Source organism: Leptopilina boulardi, unplaced genomic scaffold (assembly GCF_019393585.1).
Source record: "Leptopilina boulardi isolate dan_hultmark-lab unplaced genomic scaffold, ZJU_Lbou_2.1 LbouV2_213, whole genome shotgun sequence".
Lineage (NCBI taxonomy): Eukaryota > Metazoa > Arthropoda > Insecta > Hymenoptera > Figitidae > Leptopilina > Leptopilina boulardi.
In genome coordinates, this window is record NW_026137767.1 from 1,439,685 (window position 1) to 1,467,158 (window position 27,474).

At 31.2% G+C, this 27,474-nt stretch overlaps 1 protein-coding gene across 10 annotated transcripts in view; it reads left to right on the forward strand.

Annotated features, from left to right (window-relative positions):
• Positions 1-27,474, forward strand: part of LOC127278959 (uncharacterized) — a 230,291-nt gene that overhangs the window by 113,973 nt on the left and 88,844 nt on the right. For 6 of the 10 annotated variants that reach the window (XR_007842567.1, XM_051300944.1, XM_051300949.1 and 3 more), the window contains 4 exons: positions 9,323-9,337; positions 17,655-17,800; positions 19,303-19,391; positions 26,871-27,083. Coding sequence is in view for 9 of the 10 variants with exons in the window: in XM_051300944.1 (XP_051156901.1) it covers positions 9,323-9,337; positions 17,655-17,800; positions 19,303-19,391; positions 26,871-27,083 (463 nt within the window). In the remaining variant the exon portion in view is untranslated. The remainder of the gene's footprint in view (positions 1-9,322; positions 9,338-17,654; positions 17,801-19,302; positions 19,392-26,870; positions 27,084-27,474) is intronic. The other 4 variants (XM_051300946.1, XM_051300950.1, XM_051300943.1 and 1 more) reach the window with 3 other exon arrangements.

The following is a 27,474-nucleotide window of genomic DNA, read 5'->3' on the forward strand; positions in this document are numbered from 1 at the left end:
CACTCTTGGAGAGAATTAAATTCATTGTTGTCTTCTTCGAGTGAGAGATATAATAGACACATTCACCTTAAGTACATAATCCGAACTCCAGATCGACTGCTGTTTTGGATAACACTTCCATCTTGCCAACATATGCCTAAAATGGCAAATATCCAAGCATGTCATGCAAATTGAATTCTCGGCTGTTTAATGCATTATTTGCTGTGAAACATAAATTCAAGTACTGTTTTGTACTCTAGCCTGAAAAATAGCTTAAGTAACAGCACCTAATAGAGCTTGATCAAAGTAGATTGTTACTTCCTTTGGTGAGGGATATTTGTTATTCACTATATTGCACCAACACGCAAAAATTCCATCAAAAAGTTGAAAATTGTAACAGTTGTTTGGGCAGATGACTATATCTGCAAAACAGACACTGATTTATTAGTAACTTCTACTACTACTTATACTTTAGGTGAGAGTATTAATCGATGCGCTTCGTTTCGTATATATTTGTAAGCCAATCTCAATTTTGCTTTTTCAACGAATACTCTTGCTGCGGGGACTTAAACGCTGCCAAGCGGTCGATAAAACCACAGCGTTTGCAACATATTGTCCATGATTATTAGTGACATTCATTAACTTTTATTACTGGAAGTGACTTTTAGTACTGGCTATTTGTCTATACAAGAGGCCATTTAAACAAAACAAAACAAAACAAAAAACGCTCCAAAAATTGTACGGCTGCAGACCAAAAACGTAGTTTTATAGCTGACCGCTAGAATGCTCCGCAGCCGTCTGTCGAAAGTCTGTTACGGTGCAAAAGGTCTCTCAGTGCAGGAATCGTAACTGCGATACACCTATTTTTGTCACTTTCCGTTACACTTGAGCAGTCGTAAATCACTGTTCCACCATTGAGTTCAGCATCGGAATAAATAAAACACGGAAGCTTTACTTATTTATTACGTTATCGTAGTAAGCAAATAGAGAGAACGTATACAGCGTAACTAGCAGCGTCACTTTCTTCCCCCTCCACTCACTGTCTACTAGCTGCCAGTGGTATACCTGGCGACTTACACCTTTTTCATCAGTCCCCTTCCGACTCACCTACAAGAGTTACTTGGACTAACTGGAAGCGACTCACTCCTGGCCACCTGTATTCAGTTGAAGAGCTTCTCAGTGAATATAGGTAGGGCCAAGAAAGGTTTGACTGTAGAAGCTACAGCGTCAAGAGAGCCTCCTTGACTACCTTGTTCCTCGTCTTCACGAACTCTCTGTAGGACCTTCTGCGAGAGATTGGAAGGCACCTTACATTTTTTTGCCAACCATTTCCTTTCTTCAAAACCTAAGAAATAAACATTATAAAACAAACTTGTTGACAAGACTAGACCCCCACGGTGTTTCAGAAATAAAAAAAACAAACGAGTTTCATAAACTGCATATCAGTGAGTATGTTACTGTGTATGGGTTTTTAAAAATAAGTTTTAATGCTTAGCTTATAATTTATTTCCTTTTTTTAATTTCAGATACACTTTGTGAACTCTGTCTTGACAACCAGATTTTCTCCAAGAGCAAAATTCTCAGGATTGCAAGAAAGGGAAGGGTTGACAAAAATAATTATAAACTAATCTAATAAATTTTGTTGACTCCATTAAACTATGATAAGAATGTTATAATTGTCCAAAATGATACATTTTTTCAAACGAAAATTGCAAAAATATATATTTGTTTTTCATTTCGATAGTGTTTTTATCCCTTCAAGAAAAGAACAGAGTTTTTAGGACTATAGATATAAAAGAATCACCCTTAATGATTTGATAACGAAATACGAAGAGTTTTTAACGTCAAATTAAAATGTTGACAATTTGAAATTCCAGTCATCTAGTTCGGAGCAACAAAAGTTGATTAGATATTGCCTCTGTGTCAACGAAAATTTTGAGCTGGGCATAGATTATTCTTTTTTTTATATGATATCTTGATAAAACAATGCGTCAGAACAACCAATAGAACAAAAGAAAATTAGTTGTATAGATGATTTCACGGTAGAGTCAAGTCATGATGAAACGTATATTTGTTGTGGACAAGTTTGAAAGTGGAGTATAAAGTAGAGCGCAAATCCGGCACTCCTGACGTAGTTTGAATATGTCATAAAGCAAATATGTTTAAGGATGGAGGTGACAAGAAACTGGCAGCACCTCAAATTATTTACTATACACTACTAATGAGTGGACAATTATACCAATATAAAGAACAAGTCAAGTAATTAACATTTTCAAATTCTTGAGATTGATCATCAATGGTAAATTTAATCCAAAGAGGGAGTTACACAAAGTGATCTCTTGTTCACAAAGAAGCTTTTACTACGATGGCCGTTTCTATATCGGGATTAAAGATCAGTCCTCAAGCGTAAAACTTATTTCTGACAGATTGCTCTGAGGAAGCATACAGACTAGAAAGCTAATATGTGCTGGTCTTCAGGCACTTAACTTAGGATATTCATACAGAATATGTTAAAGATCAGTGGACAAGTTTCTTGTAGAAAACGGTCATCCATGGAATGTTCAACCCCTTCTGTCATTAAAAACAAGCTGTGCCATAATGTCCTCCATAGGAGGGGCAAAATAATCTCGTCTGCCGCATAACTGTTGAAAAAGCGACTAAATCTATCTACCAAACACGTAACCACGCAATCCGGAATGGAACAGAATCCGTATAAATTTAAAAACTAAACTACTTGACGAGATATCGTTAGAAGACGGACACATAATATAAATAATTTTGTAAAGGACTTGGAGGTTAGATTTAAACATAAAGCAATTTTTGATTCTATTTTATTCTATCTAGATTCCCAACTAAAGGGTGTCACCATAAGAGTATTTGTTTGTGAAATCCTGAAAAGCTACAGAGGAATTAGATGACTTCTGGTCAGATGAGGTATCAGTAAATAAATAAGTGAAGCCCCCATACTCATTCTTAAGAAGTTCATTGAGTACTTCCTCTGAATCAGACGCAACCCTTATTTGGAGACCCTTCTTAGTATAGGAACTCAAGATTTTCCCAGAACCAATAAAAATATGAGGGAGGAAGACTTTGATAACTAAGTTTAGCTAATGGTTCAATTTTGTCAAATAAGCAGATCAATGACAGCTTTTCACGTTTGAAGATCATTAGGCATGATTGAAGCAGTTCGACAAGTTTTTAATCATCATTGAAAAAAATCTCATTGACGTCAGCTAAAAGCATCGGAATGAGAGTGGTTCTCATATCGGCAAGTGCACGAGCTTAGGAACTGATATTGGATTCGAATTAACAGATTCAGGATAGACTTGGAGACACAAATAAATAAGGGAGTAATGGATTAGTTTCCATGATAGTTTTTTGTCTTTGTAAGATGACGCCATCTTTTAGGACATTAAGAGGCGATGTTACTCTATATGAGACGCTCTCAATGTTTCTGAACCTACACGGAGAGAAATCTGTTACAATTAGCTCACAAGACTTACGCGTGTGTTTTTCTCATGAGCTTCGTTTGTTAATATAACAAAGGCTTGTGCTAATATTGCACAGCTTGTACGAGTTTTGCTCGAAAGTCATGAAAAATCAGCATGGATTTCTTGCAATTTACGCAAGTTAGTGTCAGTGCTATTTTTAAATGGACTGCTGCTCATGTGTTATTAGTAACAGATTTCTCTCCGTGTAGTATAAATTAGCAGATCGTCAGAAAACATTGCAAATTTTGAATCCCAGAGGGATTATCTCCGTTATACCTCTAAGATATAAGTTAAAAAGCAATGTTGAAAACACCCCCAGCTAAAAATTCCTGTACAGGTTTCTTAAAGGATCCTTAGAGGTTCCCTGAGGGATCCTGTTAAGAATCCTGCTCAGGATCCCACTAGGATTCGTTGCAAGATATTGGAACAGGTTCCTGTACAGGAACATTAGTACTTTACTTGTTGTCCTCTTATGGTTCCTATGAATGTCCCTTAGCATGAAAAGAAAGTGAAATATTTTCCTTCACAGGATCGTGCGAGTGTTCCTGTGTAGGTACCTTAGCATGAAATTATTTTTATACATTTTCTTGAACAGGAATCTACAAAGGAACCTTAGTAACTAATGTTCCTGCACAGGATTTTGTATAGGATCCCTGTTCTAATATCCTGCAACGGATCCTAGTGAAATCCCACGTAGAATTCTTAATAGAATCCCTTAGGGAACCTTTAAGGATCCTATGTAGGAACCTCTAGGGATCCTTTAAGAATCCTGTACAGGAATTTTTAGCTGGGCCCCACGCTGAAGAACCCTATCTCCACATCTCGTTAGACCGGATCCGTCCGACACAAAAAAGAGGAGTCTGTTAGAGACCAGTTGTAGTTTCTCTTCATGTTATCGATTATAATAGCACCCGATTGCAGAAGTCTTGACTTAAGATGAGAAATCAATTGATCATAAATCAGAACATGGGCATTAGATTTGGTGAAATTATGCACCAGGAGAAGAACATCCTGATACGCCAACTTCGGCAATTCAATCCAATACACATTAGACGTAACAAATCTATTTCGACTGTGGTTGGACAATCTGGGAAAAGTGTATATCTTAAGAGAGATGGGGACATGATCTGAAGAATATGGACCTTTTAATAAGACTAAGAATAACGAATTACAAGATAAATCAAGAGCAGAAAAATAAATCAAGATTGCTGGACAGTTGAACTTGATTATTTTAATACAGTCGTTTCTGGACAAGTGAGAACTGATTAACGGAGAAACCTCTATAAGTAAAATTAATATTCTGTACACGGAAAAAATTTGTCGCTTAGAATTTAAGCGACTAATCAAGAAGTCTCGGATCTAAATGAATATTTTGCTCAGGTTATAAAAGTTCTATAACTTTGACAGATACTGCAGAAGAAAGTCGAAGACTTTTTAGAAACCTAGTAGCGGAAAAAAAGTCGCTGAATTATTGTATAACAAGTGTTTTAGAAACTTAGCGACTTGGAGTAATTTTTAAGTTACTTTTGTAATAGAACTTAAAACTGGGTAATAGATAATGTGAATCACAGATACTTGTCAAAGAGTCGAGGAAAACGGTGCGCGGAAAGTATGCGCAATCTCTCAAGCGCAAAACGAAATATCCCCCCTGTTTCTCGCAAGTGGTAAAGAATCACTTCGTTTAATATATAAGGACGATCAGAAAGTACATTTCCATCGTGCGAAACTGCGCAAGCGTCGGTCCGTCGATGTTATATAAATGTATATGCGTGTGTATTAGTGCTAAGTTCGTGTTAGGTTAAAATGTGTGAGGTAGGGGTAATATATGTGTTCGGTTATACTACAACTATATGAATGTATGTATAAATGTATACATGAATGTATACAATAAACACAAGGGAATGAGAGAATTTCTTTCTTTATTTTTTCATTGGTCGACCGAATTTTGATTTTGCTCAACTGTCGCAGAGACTTGAGAATACTGTAGAGCAAGCTCTGCGCTTGTTATTTTCCTCGACTGTCGACAAAACGTTCTAACGCTGGCGCTGTAGGGCAACCGTGTAGGTTTTCGTTTTCCTCGACTGTCGCTGAGTCTTTTAAAGACTTTTTCTAAATTCTTTTTAAGTGTAGCCTACTTTCTCAACAGCCTGTTAACGTGATTTTTAGAACTGAGTGTTTTTAATGTGTACTACACTGTGCGTTATATCCGAGAGTCCTCTACAAAGTCGATGAAAATTTGAGCGGCTTATTTTTTCCGTGTATTCTGTATTATAAGTTAAGGTTTCGGATAAAATTGTCTTCGAATATCCTGCTTTGGAAAGTGTTGACTTAAGGGTGGACAAATTTCGTTTTAAATCGCTTCCTCTACCACGAGATGTTAACGATCTTATACGCGATAAAGGCCCGAAAATTCGCATGAAGTAAAAGAAATTGAAGGTCAGCTGTCTTGAAATTCTTTCTTAGAGGAAATAATAGGAGCTTTTAAATGAAATTACCTTTCAAGGTGGGTCCTTGTAAGGCAGTGCCATCTACATCGAAAGTAAAATTTCCAACAGTACTTACTCGAAAACAAGAAAATAAAATGCTTTGTTCTTTATGATAATTAATTACTAGCAAGAAATACATCAGCCAAAACTTTTTGTCTTTTTTCCATATTTTTATTTAAAGTATTAATAAACGATAAAAAATACACCAGCTAAAATTCAACAATTACGAAAATAACAACAAAAACTTTTTTTTAACATAATATATAATAGACACTATTTTACTTATTTTGACCGCCATTTGGTAAAATAATGTCGATATGTTATGTTGAAAAAAATTTCTTTATTTTAACTCAAAAGAAGTTTTAGCTAGTGTATTTCTAGTCAATAATCAATTATCCTAAAGGACAAAGCATTTTATTTTCTTGTTTTCGAGTAAGTACTGTTGAAAAATTTCAGAAATTTTAATTCCGATGTAGATGGCACTGCCTTACAAGGATCTACCCTTTAATAGACGAAAGACAGCTTAAAAATAAAAAAAAATTGAAGACAAAGTAACATTCACTTTCAAAGAACACTGCGTGTACTTTCATGGACATGTTTAATGAGCATTTTTCCTTCCTAAATAAATTACAAAATCTAAAGAAACTTTGATTTACTTGTATTAACAAAATAATTTTTTATTTGCCCCCATGTCCCATACATAGTTTTTTATAACATTTTGCGTCAAAAACTCGACTAAATTGCTGTGATGCAAGGGGAAAGTGTGCGTAAGAGTACGATTTCTCCTCCTTTTAAGGGGGTATGGGGGGTATGGCACAGAAAAAAGGCTGGGTAAATTTTGTTGCGGGTAATTTTCACCAATGCTAATTCACATAGACGGTGGCGCCCTCAACTAGGATAAAATTTGTTGCAGGTAATTTTTATACCGATTTTGGGGTAAAAATTCTACTTTTATTTTCGTGTGCGGTGTAAAAAAGGCACTTTTTTAATAATTTTTTTCAGTGTTATAAAGTGTGTTACTTTATTAACTTAATTTCCACATATTAATACAATATTTGAAGTATAATTTCCTAAATTCTCATTGAAAAATATTACAAATTGAACGAGTGGCAGTAAATCTCTACAGGCGCCTCGTAAAAAAATGGATTTGCGGTGTTCAACGTAACTCGCAACAGAATCATCTAAATAAAAAAAAAATTTTTTTTTAAAAGACATGTTTTTCGAGATAACTACGAGAAGGTTTTTTTTATTTTTCGCAGCACTTGAAACCCAAAAATTCGATTTTCGCTGAAAAAATCGATATATTTTTTACTATATAACACAGCCCCACAAAAAAAAAAGTGTCATGTACTTTTGACCGAAATACCCTAACCCTATGTATTTTGACGCGCTGAACACGAATCCGAAGTCCGTTTTGCTCCATCACGTCAGGATTTTTTTCTAACCTCAAAAAACATGTCGGATTTTGAGGAGTAAGCGATTTTTTTAAAAATTGATGTATTAACTTCAAACTTGGTATCTGGGGGTTTTTTGTGTCGCTGATTACGAATCTGAAGTTAGATTTTCAAAATCAAAAATGGCGGATCCAATATGGCGGACGAATTTTGAAAAAATTTTAAGATTTACTTCAAACTTGGTATCTAGGGGTTTTTTGGGTCGCTGATTACGAATCTGATGTCAGTTTTCAAAAATTGATAATGGCGTATCTAATGTGGCCGATAGAAGTCCATGTTGGATATGCTATTTTGAATTTTTGAAATCTGACATCAGATTCGTAATCAGTGACCCAAAAAACCCCCAGATACACTTATTGCACATTAATTTTTGAAAAATTTCGTAAAATAATGTCCCCCTACCAAAAAAAAATTCAAGGGGTATTTCCCCCCCATAAATCAGCTTTTTGGGAAAAACAAAACGTACGTGTCAAATTGTTTTCAAAAAACTACAAAACTGCCAAGTTTCAGAAAAATCGGCGTATGGCACTTCCCTAGTGTTACTTGTCAGCAACTTAGAAAACCTGTAGATACCAAATTTCATAATAATCTGACAATTTTTTAAAAATAATTCCTTATTATTGAATCAGACATATCGAATTTCGGAAATCAGACATCAGATTCGTAATCAGCGACACAAAAAACCCCCAGATACCAAGTTTGAAGTTAATACATCAATTTTTAAAAAAATCGCTTACTTCTCAAAATCCGACATGTTTTTTGAGGTTAGAAAAAAATCCTGACGTGATGGAGCAAAACGGACTTCGGATTCGTGTTCAGCGCGTCAAAATACATAGGGTTAGGGTATTCCGGTCAAAAGTACATGACACTTTTTTTTTGTGGGGCTGTGTAATTATTAAAAAAAAGCTCTCGTAGTTACCTGGGGAATTTAGTCAAGAAGAACTGTGCCAAATTTCAGAACGATTGGTTTAGTAGATATTGAGAGACTTCAGATTCGTAATCAGCGACCCCAACATTTATACTTACACATCAACGACATCAGAAAATATTCAGAAATGTCCGCAAAAGGTTAAACACAAACTAAATTCAAAATATACGAAAACACAGTCCGCGGAGCAACCGACACTTGAATTCTCATAACTTTGTCAATTTTGCTCCGATCGGCTTGAAATTTTTACACCATATTCTTGAAATATTATACATTCATTTAAAAAAATAAAAAAAAATTCAATACCATACCCCCCCCCCCTTAAGCACTAGTGCGTAAAAGACAGCGATTTAGTCGAGTTTTTTAAGCAAGGTGTTATAGAAAACATATTTTACTTCTTCTGTACAATTGTGTCTGTATTTCCCAATCGCGGTACAATGTCTGGTCGGGGGTGCTGTGACTACCAGCGTTGCACCCACCTTTTTTGCATAAATTAAGTAGGGATACCCCTTTGTACCTTATTACTTTGATCAACTATAGTCGTCGTCGCGAAACTTATATTATTTAACACGTATATACTTGAATTTACTAGTCTGAAATTGATAAACTCAACAAACTCAAAAATTTTGAAAAATTTTGAGATTAACAGTTTATTGTACTTATACACATATTTTTAAACGCATGTCATTTATGAGAAAACGAGTTGAAACATCGACACCCAGTGGAGATGAAGAGAATTATAACGTAAAACACGCGAATTTGAAAAAATTCGTTTTTTCATTTGTTTACGACAATATAAATAGTTATGCAAAGTAAAAATCAAAAAACCGCACCGACAGATTTTTTAAAATTTTTTTCATATGATGAGAATATAGAAATAAAATTGATTTTTGTGAAAAGTAAACTTTCTTTACATTAAGACTAATACAGTTTATGAATTATTTTTTAATACTAATAAAGAATTCTGCTTCTTTTGCCGCAAAGGAACAATAATAGCAGGTATTCTATGGTTTATTTTGAAGATTTGGACCATTAGGTTTTAATTATCAGTGCTTACATACGTAGAAATAAAGGCTAATTTAAAACATTGTCAAGCTGAATAGTATTTTAATACATATGTAGTCAACCTGGATAAGTGAGAACAATATAAATGAGAAATTTCTACCAGCAAAAATCATTTCAAGTTCCCATAATTTCTACGTGTAAAATCCTCTGAATGTGAAAATGCGAAATCCTTTAAGTGTATAACTTAAGTGGCGCAAAGTAATATAAATTCTGAAATATTAATACTCATTATAAGTTACTATTTTATTCTGCGTCAGAGGCGTACTCAAAGGTGTTTGATGGTTAAAATCCCCTACGAAAACTTAAATTTTTTTGACATATCTCTCATTTATCTTCATGAAGTTCCCCTAAAAATTTTTTCTACGTACGCCGTTTCTCCGCATAAAACTTCTCAATATATTCGTAAACATTACTGATAGCGGTACTCTTAACTTTAACCTTTAGACAAATATCGACGAAGACTTTTTGTTAGCAATTCTGTTTACAAATGTTTTGAAAATTTTTCCGTAAACAAGTATGTATTTATTATAGATATCCTAATTTCAATATTATCTTACTTTATCTCAGATGTTACGTAACAGAGTTCTATAAGTAACAGTATTTTTTTCTCGCTTAGACATCTAAAAGTAAGAGAAGTTCTTTACGTCCTTGGACCTATTTTAGTTAGAATTGTTCTCCTCCTTTCGAACTATTTATGTGAGAAAATGAATTATTTTCGTATTTAAATTCAGTGAAGAACCCCTATAGGCAGAAAAAAAATCCCTGTTCCTTTGTACTCTCGCTGATTCAGGTTCGACTGCACTACGTAGAAGCTGTGCTTGCATTTTAGTCATTAGAGAGATCGCAAAGAGATGAGAATAGTCGACAGAACTACGAGCTGAATTAAAATGACTAAACAATTTATTATGGTTTCGACTTACTAAACTGATACACTAAATTTTAGTCAACTGTACTAAGTAGATAATGATTGTGGTGAAATGCACATATAGCGCCAATGTCGAATCCTATGGTAAATATCGAATTAAGCAGGTCCTAGTTACCTACGACTATACCTCTTCTCAACATGATCTGCATTGTTTTTGTCGATTTGCTTCTATATTCAACAAATTTATTATCCATTTATAACATTTTATTTATTAGCGCCATTCTGAAGGAGTAATTATAAAGCTCGTTCAAAAATTGGTCTCCAAACAACTTAACATATGTTTGGTGCACTTTTACAATCATTATGTTATAATTTTTTTCATTTTAGTAGCAACAAACATGGATAACTATGCTCAGTTTTTTTCTGATTAAAGGCAAGAAAAATAAAATATTTTATTGAAAAATATTCAAAAATGTCTAACCTCAATGACATTTTGATTTTAGTTAATTTAAAATTAGTTTTAGTACAAATTTCTATAAAATTAAACAATATCATAGACAACTATAGTGTTCATAGATGATTTGTGAATAATTTGCATTTCTACTAATATAATTAAATTTTATTAATTACTCTCAAAATATTAATTAGCGAAATTTTACTGATTTTTCAATCAGCGTTAAATATACCATTGATCCCAATTATCGTATAATTATATATAATAATAATTATCGTGCAAATAAATTAGTGAAATTTCATCAGTTTAGGGGAGAAATAACACGTGTAAATGCACGTTTATTATTATTATTATTCATATTATTTATTATATTCAATTTATGAAAGGCCAAACAGGCGAACCGTTTATTTATAGAATTGAGAGCGCCTGGCTTCTTTAAAATATAATTAATTATTTATTAAAAGCCATCCCAAGCAACACGTAATATTAAAATGTCTACCTCATGATAATGTTACAGTAATATTACTGTGGAAATTAACCCGTTTTCAAAGAAATTTTCAAAATTCAATTGTTAGAAATATTGACAATTTTTATTTAATTAATGACACGGAGAAAAAAGAATTGTTGTGGATACTAAAAATTAAGTCCGCACAACAATTCCGGATTGTCAACCAGCAGTTCTACTTGTTGTTGAGACAAAAAAAAATTGTTAAAATGGGATTGTTCGGTGAAGAAACAGAATTGTTTGATGAACAAAGAAAATTGTTATGGAACAGTTGAAATAACAAAACTAAATTGTTAAATAGGCAATACAATTTGTTTTATTAACAAAGCTTTGATCCGTCTAATACAATTTGTACAGTTTCTTCGCTTTCTAAAATAATCAATAGCAGATTTCCGTAGGTCATATCACCAGTTTCATTTGCAATAAAATCTGTGGAACATGCAGCTTCTGAATCAAATTCTTTGACCTGAAACCAAAAAGTTATTTGAGTTGAAATTTGTTGTTAAATAATATTTTATATACATTTTGTATTTTTTAAGGTGAGGTTATGTTCAATAGTACCGTGTATAACCACGTGACATGGAAAAATAAACTTGTCAGCTGAACAAATCCGGATTGTTACATCAGCAATCGACAGAGAGTTTGCTTTTGTAACTGTTCGGAATTGCAAAGTTTCGCTGCATTGAAAGAACTTAAATAAAATAAAACAAACGGCAGAATCTTTGCTTTTAGGTTGCAGTCGCACATAATAAAAATTTGAAACAGGTCTAAAAGTTTGGCTTCACCTTATACGCCATTCAGGTTGAGGACTAAAAAGATGTTGCTACTAATTTTGACTTCGTTACAGTATACAATAGAGACATTTATACTTCGAATTATGGACTAAAAATATAGGATCATATTCTACATATGGTAAACTAATTTTTAAAGCTAATTGAAATTAGTAGTAAACTTATTGCTATTTTAGATTGAGAAAGTAATTCGTACTTTTTAAAAATTACAGCTTTAGCGCTCGATTGAAGTTCTTGAGTTTTTCATACCTCAATATGGGGTTATTGTTTAATTTTTGAATTATGTCTTTTACATTTTACATGTCTTCTTATAAAAAAGAAATTTGTTACTTTGTTTTGCTTCTCGTAAACTGTATCATCAAAATAAAGGATGAATTTTTTATTTAGTATCTCTAGGCGAAACTATATTTCTTCATGCTCACTGAATGATGGAAATTTCTCTATTATCCACATACTTTAATAAAGATCAATTTTTCGGAAACAGTATACTTTGGTCGTTACATAATGGTTTTGATCGATAATCCATAATTATGACCAATAATACATAATTTAGGGTCTATACTTATCGTAAGCGTAGTGTCGATTATGATTTGCGGACTCTCAGTTGTGATTAATAATATAGTGTTTATGATAAATATAGGGTCATTGCAGGTTTATGCTTAATTAGAGTTTCGTAAGTAAGTATTATGTCATCAGCAAGAGATCTTAGCATTAGGCCTATGTCTATAGCCTCAGCATAAGTAAGCGAATAGAATGTTGTTTTTTATTGAGCTCCTCTTGTCATCAACATTAAATCTTGCACCAATAAAAACTGCTGATTTTTAACAGAACTTATTAAATTCAAGTAGTTATCACATAAATTAAAACTGCCTCAAATTTCTTTATAAGCAGGTAAGATAAAAATTTCTTTGCAAACTCAAAAATTTTCGACTAATAAGTAAAAAACGTGATTCATCAGCTGACTCCAATTACGACCTCATATTCATCTTCCTTCTAGTTCTAGATATTCCATTTAGTCTAATTTATGTCAATCGAATTTTATATAAAACTTAATCAAAAGTCACTAATAATAAAAAGTTGATGATAGAACATCTAAGCGCTAGGCCTGCCAAAAGCCTATAACACTAATGTTAAGAATAAACAATCTAAATATGTTCAATTATCTATTTTTCAATATGTTTATGATAAACAATTCAAAAAGTAATAAATGCTTATACACATAATAATAAATTTATTTAAATATATAAAGAAAATGTATAAAATTTTGCCTGCAATAAAGTTTTTCTCAACATTTACTTTGGCCTGACAGAAGTCATACAGTCGTTTCAAAAGCATAATCGAAAATTCTTTCAACTGCCCAGCCCTGGTATTTTAATTTAGAGTTTTAATCTTTCGTGCGCTAAAAAGATTGAATTATTATCTTTCCAACTTTATTTAACTTTGTTTTCAACTTAATCTATATTAATTTTATAACGTCTTAAAATAAAGGCTTCTGGGAGGCCAAGTTGGCCTGCCCATAAGACCCTTGGACGTTCTATCATTAAGTTTAGGTTTATAAAATCTGATGTAAAAATAAGTATATATAAAATAAAAATATTCCTCAGTGGTCAAAAAACCATGTTCGTTTCAAAAACGTTTCATGTCTGTCAAAAAATGTTCTAAAACATTATTTGAACATTCATGTTATAAAAATGTTCCAGCCCAAGTAGCACGGAATATTGGTTGAATGTCACGGTGATATCGAGTGGGAATATTCCAGTGACATTCAGGTGATATCATAATGTCCGCTTCATGGGGACATTCCACGGTGATATTCCTGTGACATTCGCGTGATATTCGTATAATACTGAGGGAATATTCCGGTGAAATTCATGTAATATTAAGGGAATACCCCTGTAATATTGAGCGGAATATTCCTGTGATATTGAGGGAATATCCCTATGATCAATATCACACAAATTTCACGGGGATATTCCCTCAGTATCATACGAATGTCACAGGAATATCTCCAGGGAATGTCCCCATGAAGCGGACAATACACCGTTCGACACAATTTTTGACCCACAAAAAAATTTAACATTTTCGGAAACTAAAACCTAAAAAAATAACCGTGTCTGGCCGTTTTGCTTTAAAAGTAAAATAATAAACGAATTCTATCCTTACAATTGAAAATCGCGCAGATAAGTAAATGGGCATATCTCTAGAACTTTTAAACTTTGAGATATTAGAAAAATTAATTTTTTTTTCAGGGCACATTCGTGAAACAAATTTTATTGTCTTCAGTATTGATCAAATACTATAAAAAAATTTGCGTAACTCATTTTTACACATTGTTAGGCATCACAGTGGGCCTTATTGCAAAAAACCTGCCCAAAATCTCTACATGTGTTTAAAACTGACTGGAATTTGTAACTCGCGGATTTTTTTGGTCGCTGATTACAAATGCGACGTTAGTTTTTCAAAATTCAAAATGGCGGATCCAATATGGCGGACGACTTTTAAAAAAATTGATCGAATTTGTCTGAAATTTGTTACTCGGGGGTTTTTTGGGTCGCTACCACCTTTAAAATGATTTAATGCTACAGTTTCAAAAATTTTATGGCCTATTGTTTATTAAGTCATAAGTAAATGTAGTTTATAACAATTTTTGAATTTTTTAAAATTATTTTTTTAAAAATTTTTTAAAAAATTTTGTTTGCAATTTTGGATCCACCATTTTGAATTTTGAAAAATTAAGTTCAGATTCGTAATCAGCGACCCCATAAACCCCCGAGTAACAAATTTTAGGCCAATGGGATCAATTTTGTAAAAAGTCATCCGCCATATTGAATCCGCCATTATGAATTTTGTAAAACTAAGTTCAGATTCGTAGTCAGCGACGCAAAAAACCCCCGAGTAACGAATTTCAGGCCAATTGGATCAATTTTTTTAAAAGTCATCCGCCATATTGGATCCGCCATTTTGAATTTGGAAAAACAAAGTTCAGATTCATAATCAGCGACATCAAAAACCCCCAAGTAACAAATTTGAGGCCAATGGGATCACTTTTTTAAAAAGTCGTCCGCCATATTGGATTCGCCATTTTGAATTTTGGAAAATTTAAAATTCAGATTAGTAGTCGCAGCGACCCCAAAAACCTTCGAGTGAGAAATATCAGCCAGATTTAAACACATCTATTAGTTAATACTTACTTTTCTTCACAAACTATGCGTCGGACAGTTTAGGTTTATATTCATTATTAATTATACAGTTTTAATGAAGTGTGCAAAGGTTAACTATTTTTCTGTATACTTTTATAATGCATGAGAAGAGATTACAATGAGTTGGGAGCATTTAGAAGCAAAATTCAACATGTGCTTTTCAAATATGTGGTATTTTGATTTGAGTTACGTTTTAAAATTTAATGCGTTTGAAGTCATTGCATTCTTTATGTAAAGGAGGCACACATTCCTGTATGGGTTCAAATTACTTCTTATTAGGTAGATAATATAATCCCGTTGTGCCGTTACTCAAAAACCTTCGTTAAAAAAGTTATATCAGTTTAACTGCTAACTTGTAGAAATTTTGAAAAAGTTGTCTCGCAAGTTTGAAGCTACATAGTTTTTATTCAATTTGAGGCACATCATTGTTTCATGGATTTTTTAGTTCTTTACACTCCCACCGACTCCTATTGCAAGCCACAAGACACACAATGTTTCGTTAAAAAAGTTACAGTCTATAAACTAAAAAAACCAGTCAATATCACACACTAGAAACTGTCGATTTCACCACTTTAACTTACGTTCGTCATTTCCTACATAATGAAAAAAATTATATACCGCATGATACATTTAAAAAGCCCTATAATTGGTCAAATTATGGTATTGAAAAATTATTTAAAAAATTCTTAAGGTATCATAATGAGCGATAACATAAAGTTTAAAAGTTCTAGAGATATGCCCAAATAAGAAAAAAAAATTTTTAAATGTAAAATGAAGAGAGATTTTACAGAATCGCTCTATACAAATTCTACAGAGTCATCTAGTAGCAACATTTTCTATAAATACTTGTAAAAATTTTCAGAAACTCAAATTTTACTTACAGGTCAACTAATAACTATTACTTATCAATATTTCAGAATAATTATTATCATAACAATCAAACTACATTTTGAAGCAGAAGATTTTCCTGAGAAACTAAATGTTTTCTGGAGCTCATTTTTGTAATGTTGATGGATATTAGTTTGAATTTGAATTTCTAAATTTTTTGGAAAATTCTTGTGGAATGTTTTATAAGAACTCTTGGGAACGGTTCTATAGAATTTTTCAAGAACGATTCCGTAGAATTCTTCCAAGTAGATTGATAAAAAGCATTTTATGCGTCATAAGAAAAGGAAGGTGAAAAGATTCACGGTGGTCCTCGAATAGTTTCAACTATGACTTTCTTCCACCTCTAATTTTGTTTTTGGAATGATAAGGGACTATCTCAGGGTCATTTTCCAAGAAAAATTAAAATTGAAGACTAAGCACTTTTTTTATTACGATTTTTCGTATAATTTTTGGAAAATCACATTATTGAATTATAAGTCAAGTAATAAAATATTTTTAAAATAAAATTTTCTTTATTCGATTTATTTTGTGTAATATATTGCGATAAAAACATTTCCAATAATATATTGAGTAGGTAATAAATTAATTGAGAATGAAAAGCGTAAGTTTCAAAAAGAAAAACGTATCCTTCATAAAAAAATTATACGAAAAATCTCAATAAAAAAAGATAAGGTAAGTTTACACAGTAAGGTCGTGGTAAGTTTACATGGTAAGGTTGTGGTAAGCTTACACGGTAAGCTGAACACTAGTGTTCAGTCTTCGATTTTAATTTTTATTGGAAAAATCCTGAGAGTGTCCCTTATCAATCCCAAAAAATTAGTAGTAGAAGAAAGTCATAATTAAAACTATTCGAAGACCACCGTGTGGATTAGAAAGCCACTTGCATTTCTTATACTTTGGCAAGTGGCCTGATAGAGAATTGAGTTTAGCAACTGAAAGAAACCTCTGCCTTGATGCATCTTTTTGCTTTGTAAAGTAAATTAGAACATTAATGAATTCCTATGTTATAAGAACCCGGCAATCTATATGTGTCAAATGAAAAGTGAACTCTAGTATTAGAATGTACTTCGAGATAGCTCTCCATTCAGTTTAACAGGAAATAAAATGCAATTGACTTTGTATTTTTTAGAAATTTATTTGATCCTACTAGAAATATGTCAGTACACTGTAGAATAAAAATTATTTAAAAAATGACTTTTTTATTGTAGAATAAAGAAGAAAATGCATCTTTTTTGTATACTGCTCAAACTATTCAAAAACAATACTTCAAATTAATGTTCTAGAGACAAATAGTTTTCTTTCATCTTCTTGACTTTGCTGCAATGTATTTGTATGTATTTTTTTCCTTTGGACGGAGAAGTTAGAATATAATAAATTTGAATTGATGTTTCAATGAGCATTTTATAAGTACATAACATGAGTTGAGAAATTAAATCGAAAAGTGTACGAACGATGAAACAGAGTTTTCTAAAAAAAAATTTGCAAATCATGCATGTGCAGATTAAGATTTGTATATATTAGATGGAATCACAATGTAAAGATGGTTAGTTACAGGGTGGTGGCGGTGGTCGCGGGTAACAGCGAAGCGGTGACGTTAAGCGGCCTGAGGGCTGACACGCAATATCAACTGGTTGTCACTGCCGTCAGAGGTGGTAAACGGTACAAAAGCCGACCAATTGTCTTCCGTACACTGGGTAACTATACTCATTTGCATTCAAACATATTCTGTGCCAAGAGAAATTAATGAGAAACAAGGATTCTAAGTTATTAACCGTAGTCATATTTAGCCATTTTGAAAATATAATAATTACAATGCTTTAGAGAGATATTGAAAAATTAAATCTTTAATTTTTATTCAATTATTATAGATTTAGTATTACTTCATAGTCCTATTATTGGTTGCCAAACTCTTTATCTCAAAGAAAAAAAAAATATAACAAATTATACGATTAAATAATTAGCGATCTCGATAACTTTTAAATGACAAGTTTCAACAAGGATTTGAATTTGGAAAATCTGATTTCAGATACTCAATCATAGATTTATAAAATTTCCAAATATTCAGTTTCAATCCAATTATTACTTATCTTTTTTATTTTCGGACGATCTTTCTCAATTTTTGGCACATGGCTGTCGCTGAAAGCGCATCAAGTTTATGAGTTATGAAAAATATAATTTCTGTCTATAATGTTCAGATAGGTGCAAAAATATGTTGCTTTGTATCTCCGCATGTCATGTTTTAAAAATTATAAATGCAAGTAACATTACAGTAAATTACGGTAATTGTAAAAATGTAATGTTAGCAAATAATAAATAATACAAATGTTTACAATAAGTTTTTTTCATTTCGCGATATTGATACCTAATAATCATTTCTGCAAAGTATTTTAATTTTATAAAATTAGTCAACATTTCCGATTGAACTTTATTGAAATAACTAAACTAATTTCATGACTAAATTACACTGTTAAAAAAAGTGAATGAATTGAAAGCTTCCCAATCAGCACGAAAACTTGCAAGAAGCTTGCCGTGCAAGATGTTCAAGATTGTAGTGCAAACATGTAGCAAGTTTGGTGCAAGCAACAAAATGTCCTGTTACGGCAAGCTTGTAGGGCAGCCTTGGTGCAAGCTTACTGCAAGTTTGCAAAACTTAATACGATGCGCAGTTGTAAACGTAAGAGGACATTTTGTTACTTGCACCAAACTTGCTACATGTGTGCCTGCAATTTTGCACGGCAAGCTTTCTGCAAGTTTGCTCCAAGTTTTCGTGCTGATTGGGTTTTTCCATTTATGTAAAAGAATTTGAAGAACATTAAATGAAAATTAAGTTATAATAACTGAAAATTCATGGGCTATTGCCGTTAACGCATGCGCGTGCATGAATTTTCAGTTATTATAACTTAATTTTCATTCAATGTTCTTAAAATTCATTTACATGAATGAAAAAGGTTTCAATTCATTCACTTTTTTTCAAAGTGTAAGTCTTTATCTTACAAAAACACAAAATGGTATGCACATTTTTATAAAAATAGTTTTGGTCAATTATGAAAAAATCTTGTGAACAAAGAGGAACAAGATAAATTGTTTCTGAAATGCCACCTGTTAATTATACTATCTCACTTTTTATTTTTATATTATGGAATTGAATACAAATTTGTAATAGCTTTAACCAATTAATTACATATCTCATTTTCAGAGCCACCAAAAACGTCTCCTCAACAAGATGCATCAGTTACAGGCATTCCTTCCCCACCTTCAGCTCAACAACCGCCAACATATATACAAGTAAGTTAAACTTATTTTTAATAAAAATATAGATATATGTTAGTCAGTTAAATAATGATTTCTTATCTTTAACAAAAGATATTTTTAATATATTTTGTGTGAGATACAAAGAACCTGTTTTTGTGTCTCGAAAACTATTGATCCTACAAGAAAATGTAGAATATTAAAATAAAGTTGAGAAAAATGATCTTTAACAATTTAGAGTTATTAAGTTTTTTTTTAAGTTTTTAAGACAAAATTTCTGAAAATCGTATTTTTTAAAAATTTAATTTTTCAATTGTAAATATTTTGCAAAATAAATTTTTTTGCAAAACTATTTGGTTTAGTTATTTAGCAACCCAAATTCTGCAAAATTACTAAGAATAAAAAACGCTGTGATCTGTTCGTTACTATTGTACAAACTTTACACCTATTGTTACGTTATTTCTTATAGGAAATATTTAAAAAAATTATGCTTTGGTTGCACGCAATGTGTTTCTACAACTGAAAAAAACAGTAATGCAGCAATACCAATACAATGGTATTCAAGTCAAACCTTGAAAAGCAAAATCCATTCACAAAGCTCGTCAAGATAAAATCTTAAAGCGTATGCGTATGCGTGTGAATGCTCGTCATTTGTTTCTTGCATCACCTTAGCCAATCTACGTCCTAGTGGGCAAAAAACCATGTTCGTTCTGAAAATGTTTTAAGAACGTTTCATGTCCGACAAATAATGTTCTGAAACATTTTAAGAACATTTTTTGGCAGACGTGAAACGTTTTCAAAAAGTTTTTGGAAGGAACATGGTTTTTTGCCCACTGGGGTTGATACGTGCTTTTTCATGTAATGTTCGTTCACCATTGATGTTTTATCGTTTACATTCTTATTAACCGAGACTTTACTTCAGTAGGAAATTTTTCGGTAGTTAAATTTTTATTTACATTTGTTTTCTATATTTATGAATTTTCTTATATCTAGTATTAACATTTTTTATTTATAAGTATAAGAAAGGCGTAAAGCTGCCGTTTAAATTTTGTTGCAATCCCTTTCAAAAACCTAACCACAATTTTTGTATTAAAAATATGCGAAAAATACCAGCTTTCATTACAAAATTAATTCCATCTTTAACACATCAATATTTCATTTGTAATATAGATAAGGGAGATGTATGCAGGTTGAGACAGATATTATTTTGTATATAACTAATAATACCAAATTGCCTATTGGCTTCTTTTTATTTCGTTAGTGGCAAACTATTTATATATGACAAAAGCTGTAACTCGTGTTATATGTGTTGGAGCCAGAGAACATCAAAAATGTTTAAGAAAAAAGTGTTTTAAATCATTTTCGTTCAGTGAATAAAGTGTATATTTTATAGTGTTACGTATGAAATTCGTAACTTCTTATTAATAAATTATTAACATTATTAATAATTCATTAATACAATACTTGAAAAAGAGGACACGCATTATGCAACACAAACAAATAACACTTTATAAACATTATAAGAAATGCCTTTAGAATCTCTTAGAGATGTCCAAATAACTATATATTAAATATTAACTTTCAATTAATAACCTAAATTTTAAAGAAGACCTATTTAAAATTCATGATAAAATTGAGAAACTAAGTGAACTAATTTAATTCAAGAAACAAAGGATGGCGCAATAAACATTGCTGCATCCAAGGTATGTCCATTCAAACTGAACTGGAACACTACCCCAATATTGCAAGGTTGCAATAAAAAAAACATTGACAACAATAAATTTGTTAAATAAAATATTCTTTTCCCCACCAAAAGTCAACTTAATAAAATCAGTTGACACACGAAGATCGAGGTCTTCCAAGTGTGGTCTCCGAGTGAGACAGGTGGAACAACCCCTTAGACCAGGGTTGTTTAAGAGTTGTTAGTTGGGAGTTGTGAGTTGTGGGAGATTGAGAGTGAGCTCAGTGTAGAGCTTGGAGTTTTTTTGAGAGTTTTAAGTTGGAGTTTGAGTCTCTAAGTGAGAGACTCTTTGAAATACACCTCTAGTTTTGAGGTTGTTTCCATTTGGAGTTTTATCGAGTTTTATCTGAGTTTTGATTTTTGAGTTGGGATTATTTAAAGTATTTATTTTTGAGTTGAGATTTTTGACAGAAGAGTATTTAGTATTGAATTGTGATTTGATTTAAGAGTATTGAGTTTTACAAAGAATTGATAATTGAAGTAGTTGAATAAAGAGAATCTGATTTTTTGAGTTTGATTTAAAGAGTATATAAATGAGTTTCTTTTGAGATTACTTAGTTTTAAAATTAAGATTGAAAATAAATAGTAATTGAGCTTATGTTTTCTATTGAGTTTTGTTTACCATAATTGATTGAGATAAAGAGAATATTAAATAACTGTAATAAATTGGAGAATTGAAATAACGTTTGAATTGAGACACGAGGAATTCCAAAGGTAAATATACGTAAGAGTTCAGAGACTCTTAACACAATACACACACAACATTATTACACATACATACATTCACACGTAAATTGTATTAGAATACAGAATACTGTAATATTGTATTATTTGAGCTATTACACAATATATATTTATATACAATTAATTAAATATTTGTTTGATCTTTTATTTAAATTATTCCTAACCAATTGTTCTGATTAATATGGATTCTCAACCAACTCACTGAATAATAGTGAGGTAAGGAAGGGATCCACTACCTTTTACAATATAATTTGTCCGAAGGGCAACGTGTGTTAAAGTACCAAAGTCTTTTAGAGTTTTAGAAAATATCAATCTTTGATTGATATTGAATAATTTTCTAATTTTCAAAATTCATCTTTAACATATAGTGATAGAAAAAAGTGAATATAATATTTACATAGCAGTTTTTGTTCTATTTTAACTTTCCAATGAAATTTTAAACATATCTTAACACCGATAAAAAATTTCATGTCATCAAAATATAGCAGTGATGTGTGCAGGTTGAGACACATTCAGACATGCTGGTTGAGACGCGAAGAGTCACTAGACTTAATTTCGATAACTTGATTGTTATTCTAAAACAAAAAGTTTTAATAAAGTCCGTAAATACTAGAAATCTCATATAATATATTCCAATAATTATCAACCCCAAAAGGATCAAAATCAACCACTAACAATCATCCCTTAATGAACATTTAGATAAAATATTAGTAATTGTAAGAAAAAAAATGACAATAGGTTCTACTAAACATTTGAATAAATGTGGGACAAATAAACTAAAAAAATTTTTATAACCTCCGAGGGTATTAGAAATTTTCAAAACAAAATTGTGACTCAGATGCCAATTCTGATAAAAATTATTAATTTTTTAAACTTTTTTATTCTTCAATACCTTTAATATAAATAAATAAATATGAAACTTTTAAAAAATGACGTGGTTATTTATTTTCTTTTAATCATTTTACAATTACTAGGTGTGTCTCAACCTGCCTGTCAATTTATTTTTTGGACAGAAATACCATATTCGGAAAATCAGACGTAAATTTTTTATTTTTAAAAAAAAATTACTACTTTCTTAGGCAATGTTGTAACCCTGGACAGTACTTTTTAAACGGCATATAAAACTTTTTGTTAAATGTTTTTTGTTTAAAAATTTTCCTAAAAAACAAAACCCGTCTCAACCTGCATACATCTCCCCTACATGTGAAATAAGTATTTTGGCACATAAACTTCCGGTATTGAATATAAGAGATATCTTTTATATATCATGCTTTCTAACTCTTAACAATAACAAAACTGAGATGAAACCAAACCCTGCAAAGTTCAAATGGTTATTTAATGTGATAGACCTATCTTCCAGATTAACCCCTTAAAACTCATAGCCACATATAAGCAGATATCGAAAAAACAACTATTAGAATTCCAGCAGCATCAGCTTGTCTATTGTATTTTATTTAGAATCAGAACTATCTGAGACCTATATTTGATCATGAAAACTATTTTAATCCGGAAATGGAGCAACTCTTTAAAGAATATTGTAAATGATTTTTCAGAAACTATCGGTATTGTCTGCCACGAAATAATGGATTTTCGGAAAATCCAGTGATGTCATCATCTTTATAAAAGATTAAATTAAAAATTAACATTTAACATATGTGCCATATATGTGCGAGAACTTTGTCTAACATGGTGGCAGACCTTATTGATTATATTAAAAATTTTCACACTTTAAATCTGAATCAGTGAAAATTTCACTGAATTCAAATCAGTGGCTCAGTTTTCTTTAATTCACCAGTGGAATTTCACTGGGAATCAGTAAAAACCACTGATTCTCAGTGAAATTCCACTGATTCATCAAAGAAAACTGAGCCACTGAGTTGAATTCAGTAAAATTCTCACTGATTCAGTTTTAGAGTGCAAATTTATAAACTGTATCAGATTAATTATAAAGCAGAGGCCATCATTCCAGACACGCCAATTAATACCCTAACAGTATACGGATATTTAGGATATCCTATAGGGGCCATTTAAATATTACGTGATATATTTAGTTGTGGGAGGGGGTTAGACAAAGTATCACTCCCCATTTTATTCCGCATTAAGTACGCTAAGATTTAATGGAAACATATAACAAAATCCAGGACGTTAAACTTGTCATATCTCAAAAAAATTTTGAAATCGGATATTAAGTTTTGATTGCAAACCTTAAAAGATATTAGTTATGCGGGGATTGAAAAGGAACAGCAGCACAAGTAGAAATCTGCCACTAGCATAGTACTGACCCAACACTGCCTGTCAGTATAACAGTACTGACTGCCGTACTGGTCCAGTAGTGGGCCAACCCTGGCTGGTAACGCTGTCCAGTACTGATTTTGTCCCGCTCACCAGTACAAACGTATAGTACTGGAATAATACTGGCAAAGTACTCATCCGGAGTTAAAATCTTACTTTTTTTACAAAATACTATTGCTCGCTTTCCATTGCAAATTTCATCCTTTTATTACTCCCATTTTTACATTTAATAGTTAATGTTATTTAGAATATTGAAACTATTATAATAATAAATAATAATCAAAACAATAATTATCATTTATGTTAATTAAATTGTATTATTTTTAATGAATTATTTTACAAAAAATATTTTCTATTGTAGATTTCTTATTTTTTAATTCATACTATATAATTTTTTTTTAATTCATTACTTTGCACTTATACTTAATTTAATAATTAATATTACATATAAACAAATATTACTTATAACACTTAAAGCTAAGAATGAAAAACCTCGCACCCATGGAGGATCGAACCCTAAACCCTAAGAACGCAAGTAGGATACGCACACCGCACAGCCGCGCTGGCTTGAAGTGCTGACTTGAAGTAGTTCATCCTAATGCAAAAGTTTTTATTTCGAAGACCGTATTATCTATTGATCACGAAAATAAAATGAATTCATTCTAGAATTTTTTTTTCTCAGAAAAATTTATAATTATTTCAAAGATTTTATGAAATAAAATTGTATATCAATTTCAGTTGAATATTATTAATAAATTATTTTTACCGTAAATAATTATATTAAAACAAAAAAAAATAATTCATGAATTACATAATTCAAAATAAGTTAATAAAAAACGACTTTAAAATATAAATGGTAAAAAAGTTTGAAAATTTAATTAAAAAATATATCGAATTATGAAGAACTGTCGAGTATTCAGGAGTGTGATAATAAATTTGAGATAAAATACTTTTAACAACAAAAATGGAAACACAAAGAATTAACTATTTGTCGTTTATTATTAATTAAATAAACAATACACTGCGACCTGAGTTTAGCGGCAGGTTTGGTGGGTCGTTCGCTAAACTCAGTAATGAGATTTTCCGAAATCGACGTCAGCAATCAGGGCCGTACGAACTACTTGAAATACGAAATCCTTAAACTCTTTTCTTGAAAATTCTTCATCTTATAATACATAATATTTTTATTGCAATAATTATTATAATTATATTTTAATTTTTAGATTTTATTATAATTATAAACAGTAATAAGTAATACTTAAAGTTACTTTTAATAAAAATTCAAATAATTGTATTGACATCAGACAAGAAAGGGGAAAAACTCACCATTTGCCTTATAAATTTTAAATTTATTTGAAATTAAATAATATAAATTTCATCAAATATAACATTGAGAGCAAATATTAAAATTAAGATTTTCATAAAGTAAATTTATAAATTTGCTGGGAGTGAAAAAAAAATAAAATTTGTATACATGTATATAAATAAGCTTTTATAATTTAACAAATTTTTTATTTAAAATTAAAGATTAAAAAACCTTGTACCTCCCAGACAAACGTCTCCGCTTGGTACTCATTTTCAACTAGAAGGAACCGCGTTGCCTTACTTCTACGCTCCTGCTCGAGTCGGAGCATCTTACGCTTACCGCTTAATTACCATCCTATTGTTGCCGATTCTGAGATTTAGCTAAACTCAGTTTCGCTAAACTCGGGTCGTAGTGTATTAATAAAAAATCATCGTTTTCTACCTATTAGAACAATTTTGAGACTTTTTTATTTAATGTTTTTTTATCAGCGACATAGTACTGATTCGGTGTGTATGACAGCCTACTGCCAGTACTAGTTTTAATATTACATTTCTACTTGGGAGCAGTCATTAGCATTAAGAACAATGATAATTATGACATATTATTTAACAATAAACGGCCGTTGATTCTCTGTATAGTAGATTAAAATCTTAGTATAATTAATAATTGGAAGCATGATGATTATAATATAATAAGCCACTTGACTATTCGCGATCTCAACTGACGTCTATTTCAAAAAGCTTAAGGATACAACAGTAAAATGAAATAATAAACTTGACAAATGTTAACCAAAAAAATATCTTTATCACCAATCTTATCTCAACCATTCGGAGATGGCAATACAGAGTAGACTTGAATTTTGTAATTGGCGCGATAAATGATGTCAGACATGGAATTGTGTAGCTCAAATTGTAACACCGGAAATTCTAATACAAGAATTGTGACATAAATTAGAAGAGTCTGACTCTCATAAGTATCCAATTAAGTTTAATAGTTTTAGAATATGAAGATTTACAAACATTCCACGTATTTTAAACGGACAAAGTTATTAGCACCTATTCCTTCTCATGAGGCTGTCTTAACAAATTTAGAAAAAACATGTATATGTACCTTCCGATATTAACATTTTAAAACTCATTGTAAAGTTGATCAATTAAATTACATAAATTTTCAATATCTACGGATATTTAATTATAAAATCAAAAATATAATTCGACTTTCTCATAAATTCTCTTTTCAAACTTTATTGTTTAAGGGATTATTTTTCAGAAAATATTTGTAAATTTTACAGTTTCTGAAGAAGCTTTTTGGTTGGAATATCATTTCGGTTTTTGAATGTTTAATTAATTAATAATTTACATATTTGAAATAAATTCTTTTGTAAAACTGTAATCTCAAAGAATACGAACTAAATTCAAATAATATCTTGCAGATTCGAGGTGTAGAAGTGGGAATAGTGGTCTTAGTGCTGATTGTGTGGGCAGGGGCAATAGCGTTGTTCTTTAACCGTTGGGGTAAAATACGTATGTTGCTACCATATCAACCTGACTACAAGCAGGAGCAGCTTAAAGTTCCTGGAACTGGAGTGTGCTCTTCGTCGAATGCTGCGTATAATCAACACTCGTCTCAGCATGCCTGTTCCCAGGTAAAATATTCATGCACTAAACATACCATTACAATAAAAAATATATATATTGTTTTTCATATATATTGATAAGAATAAAAATAGTTTATGCACTTGCGTAGGTTAGCTGTTACTTTTAGTTAAAACATTATATACCACCAACAATTTATTGTTAATGTTCGCTTTATAGTATATTACAAAATTATAGACTAATGTTTTTTGCATTTTGGTCGTTTATAAAATTCTACATTATATGAATTAATATTTTAATAAGAAATTAAATTTTAAAAAATTTCTACTTTTTAATTTAAGAAGTTTATAGACAGAAGATGCAACTATATAGTGGTAAATGGAAGTACATATAACGTGATTTCTTTGAGTGGATGGTATGATGCATAGTTTGAGAGTGTAT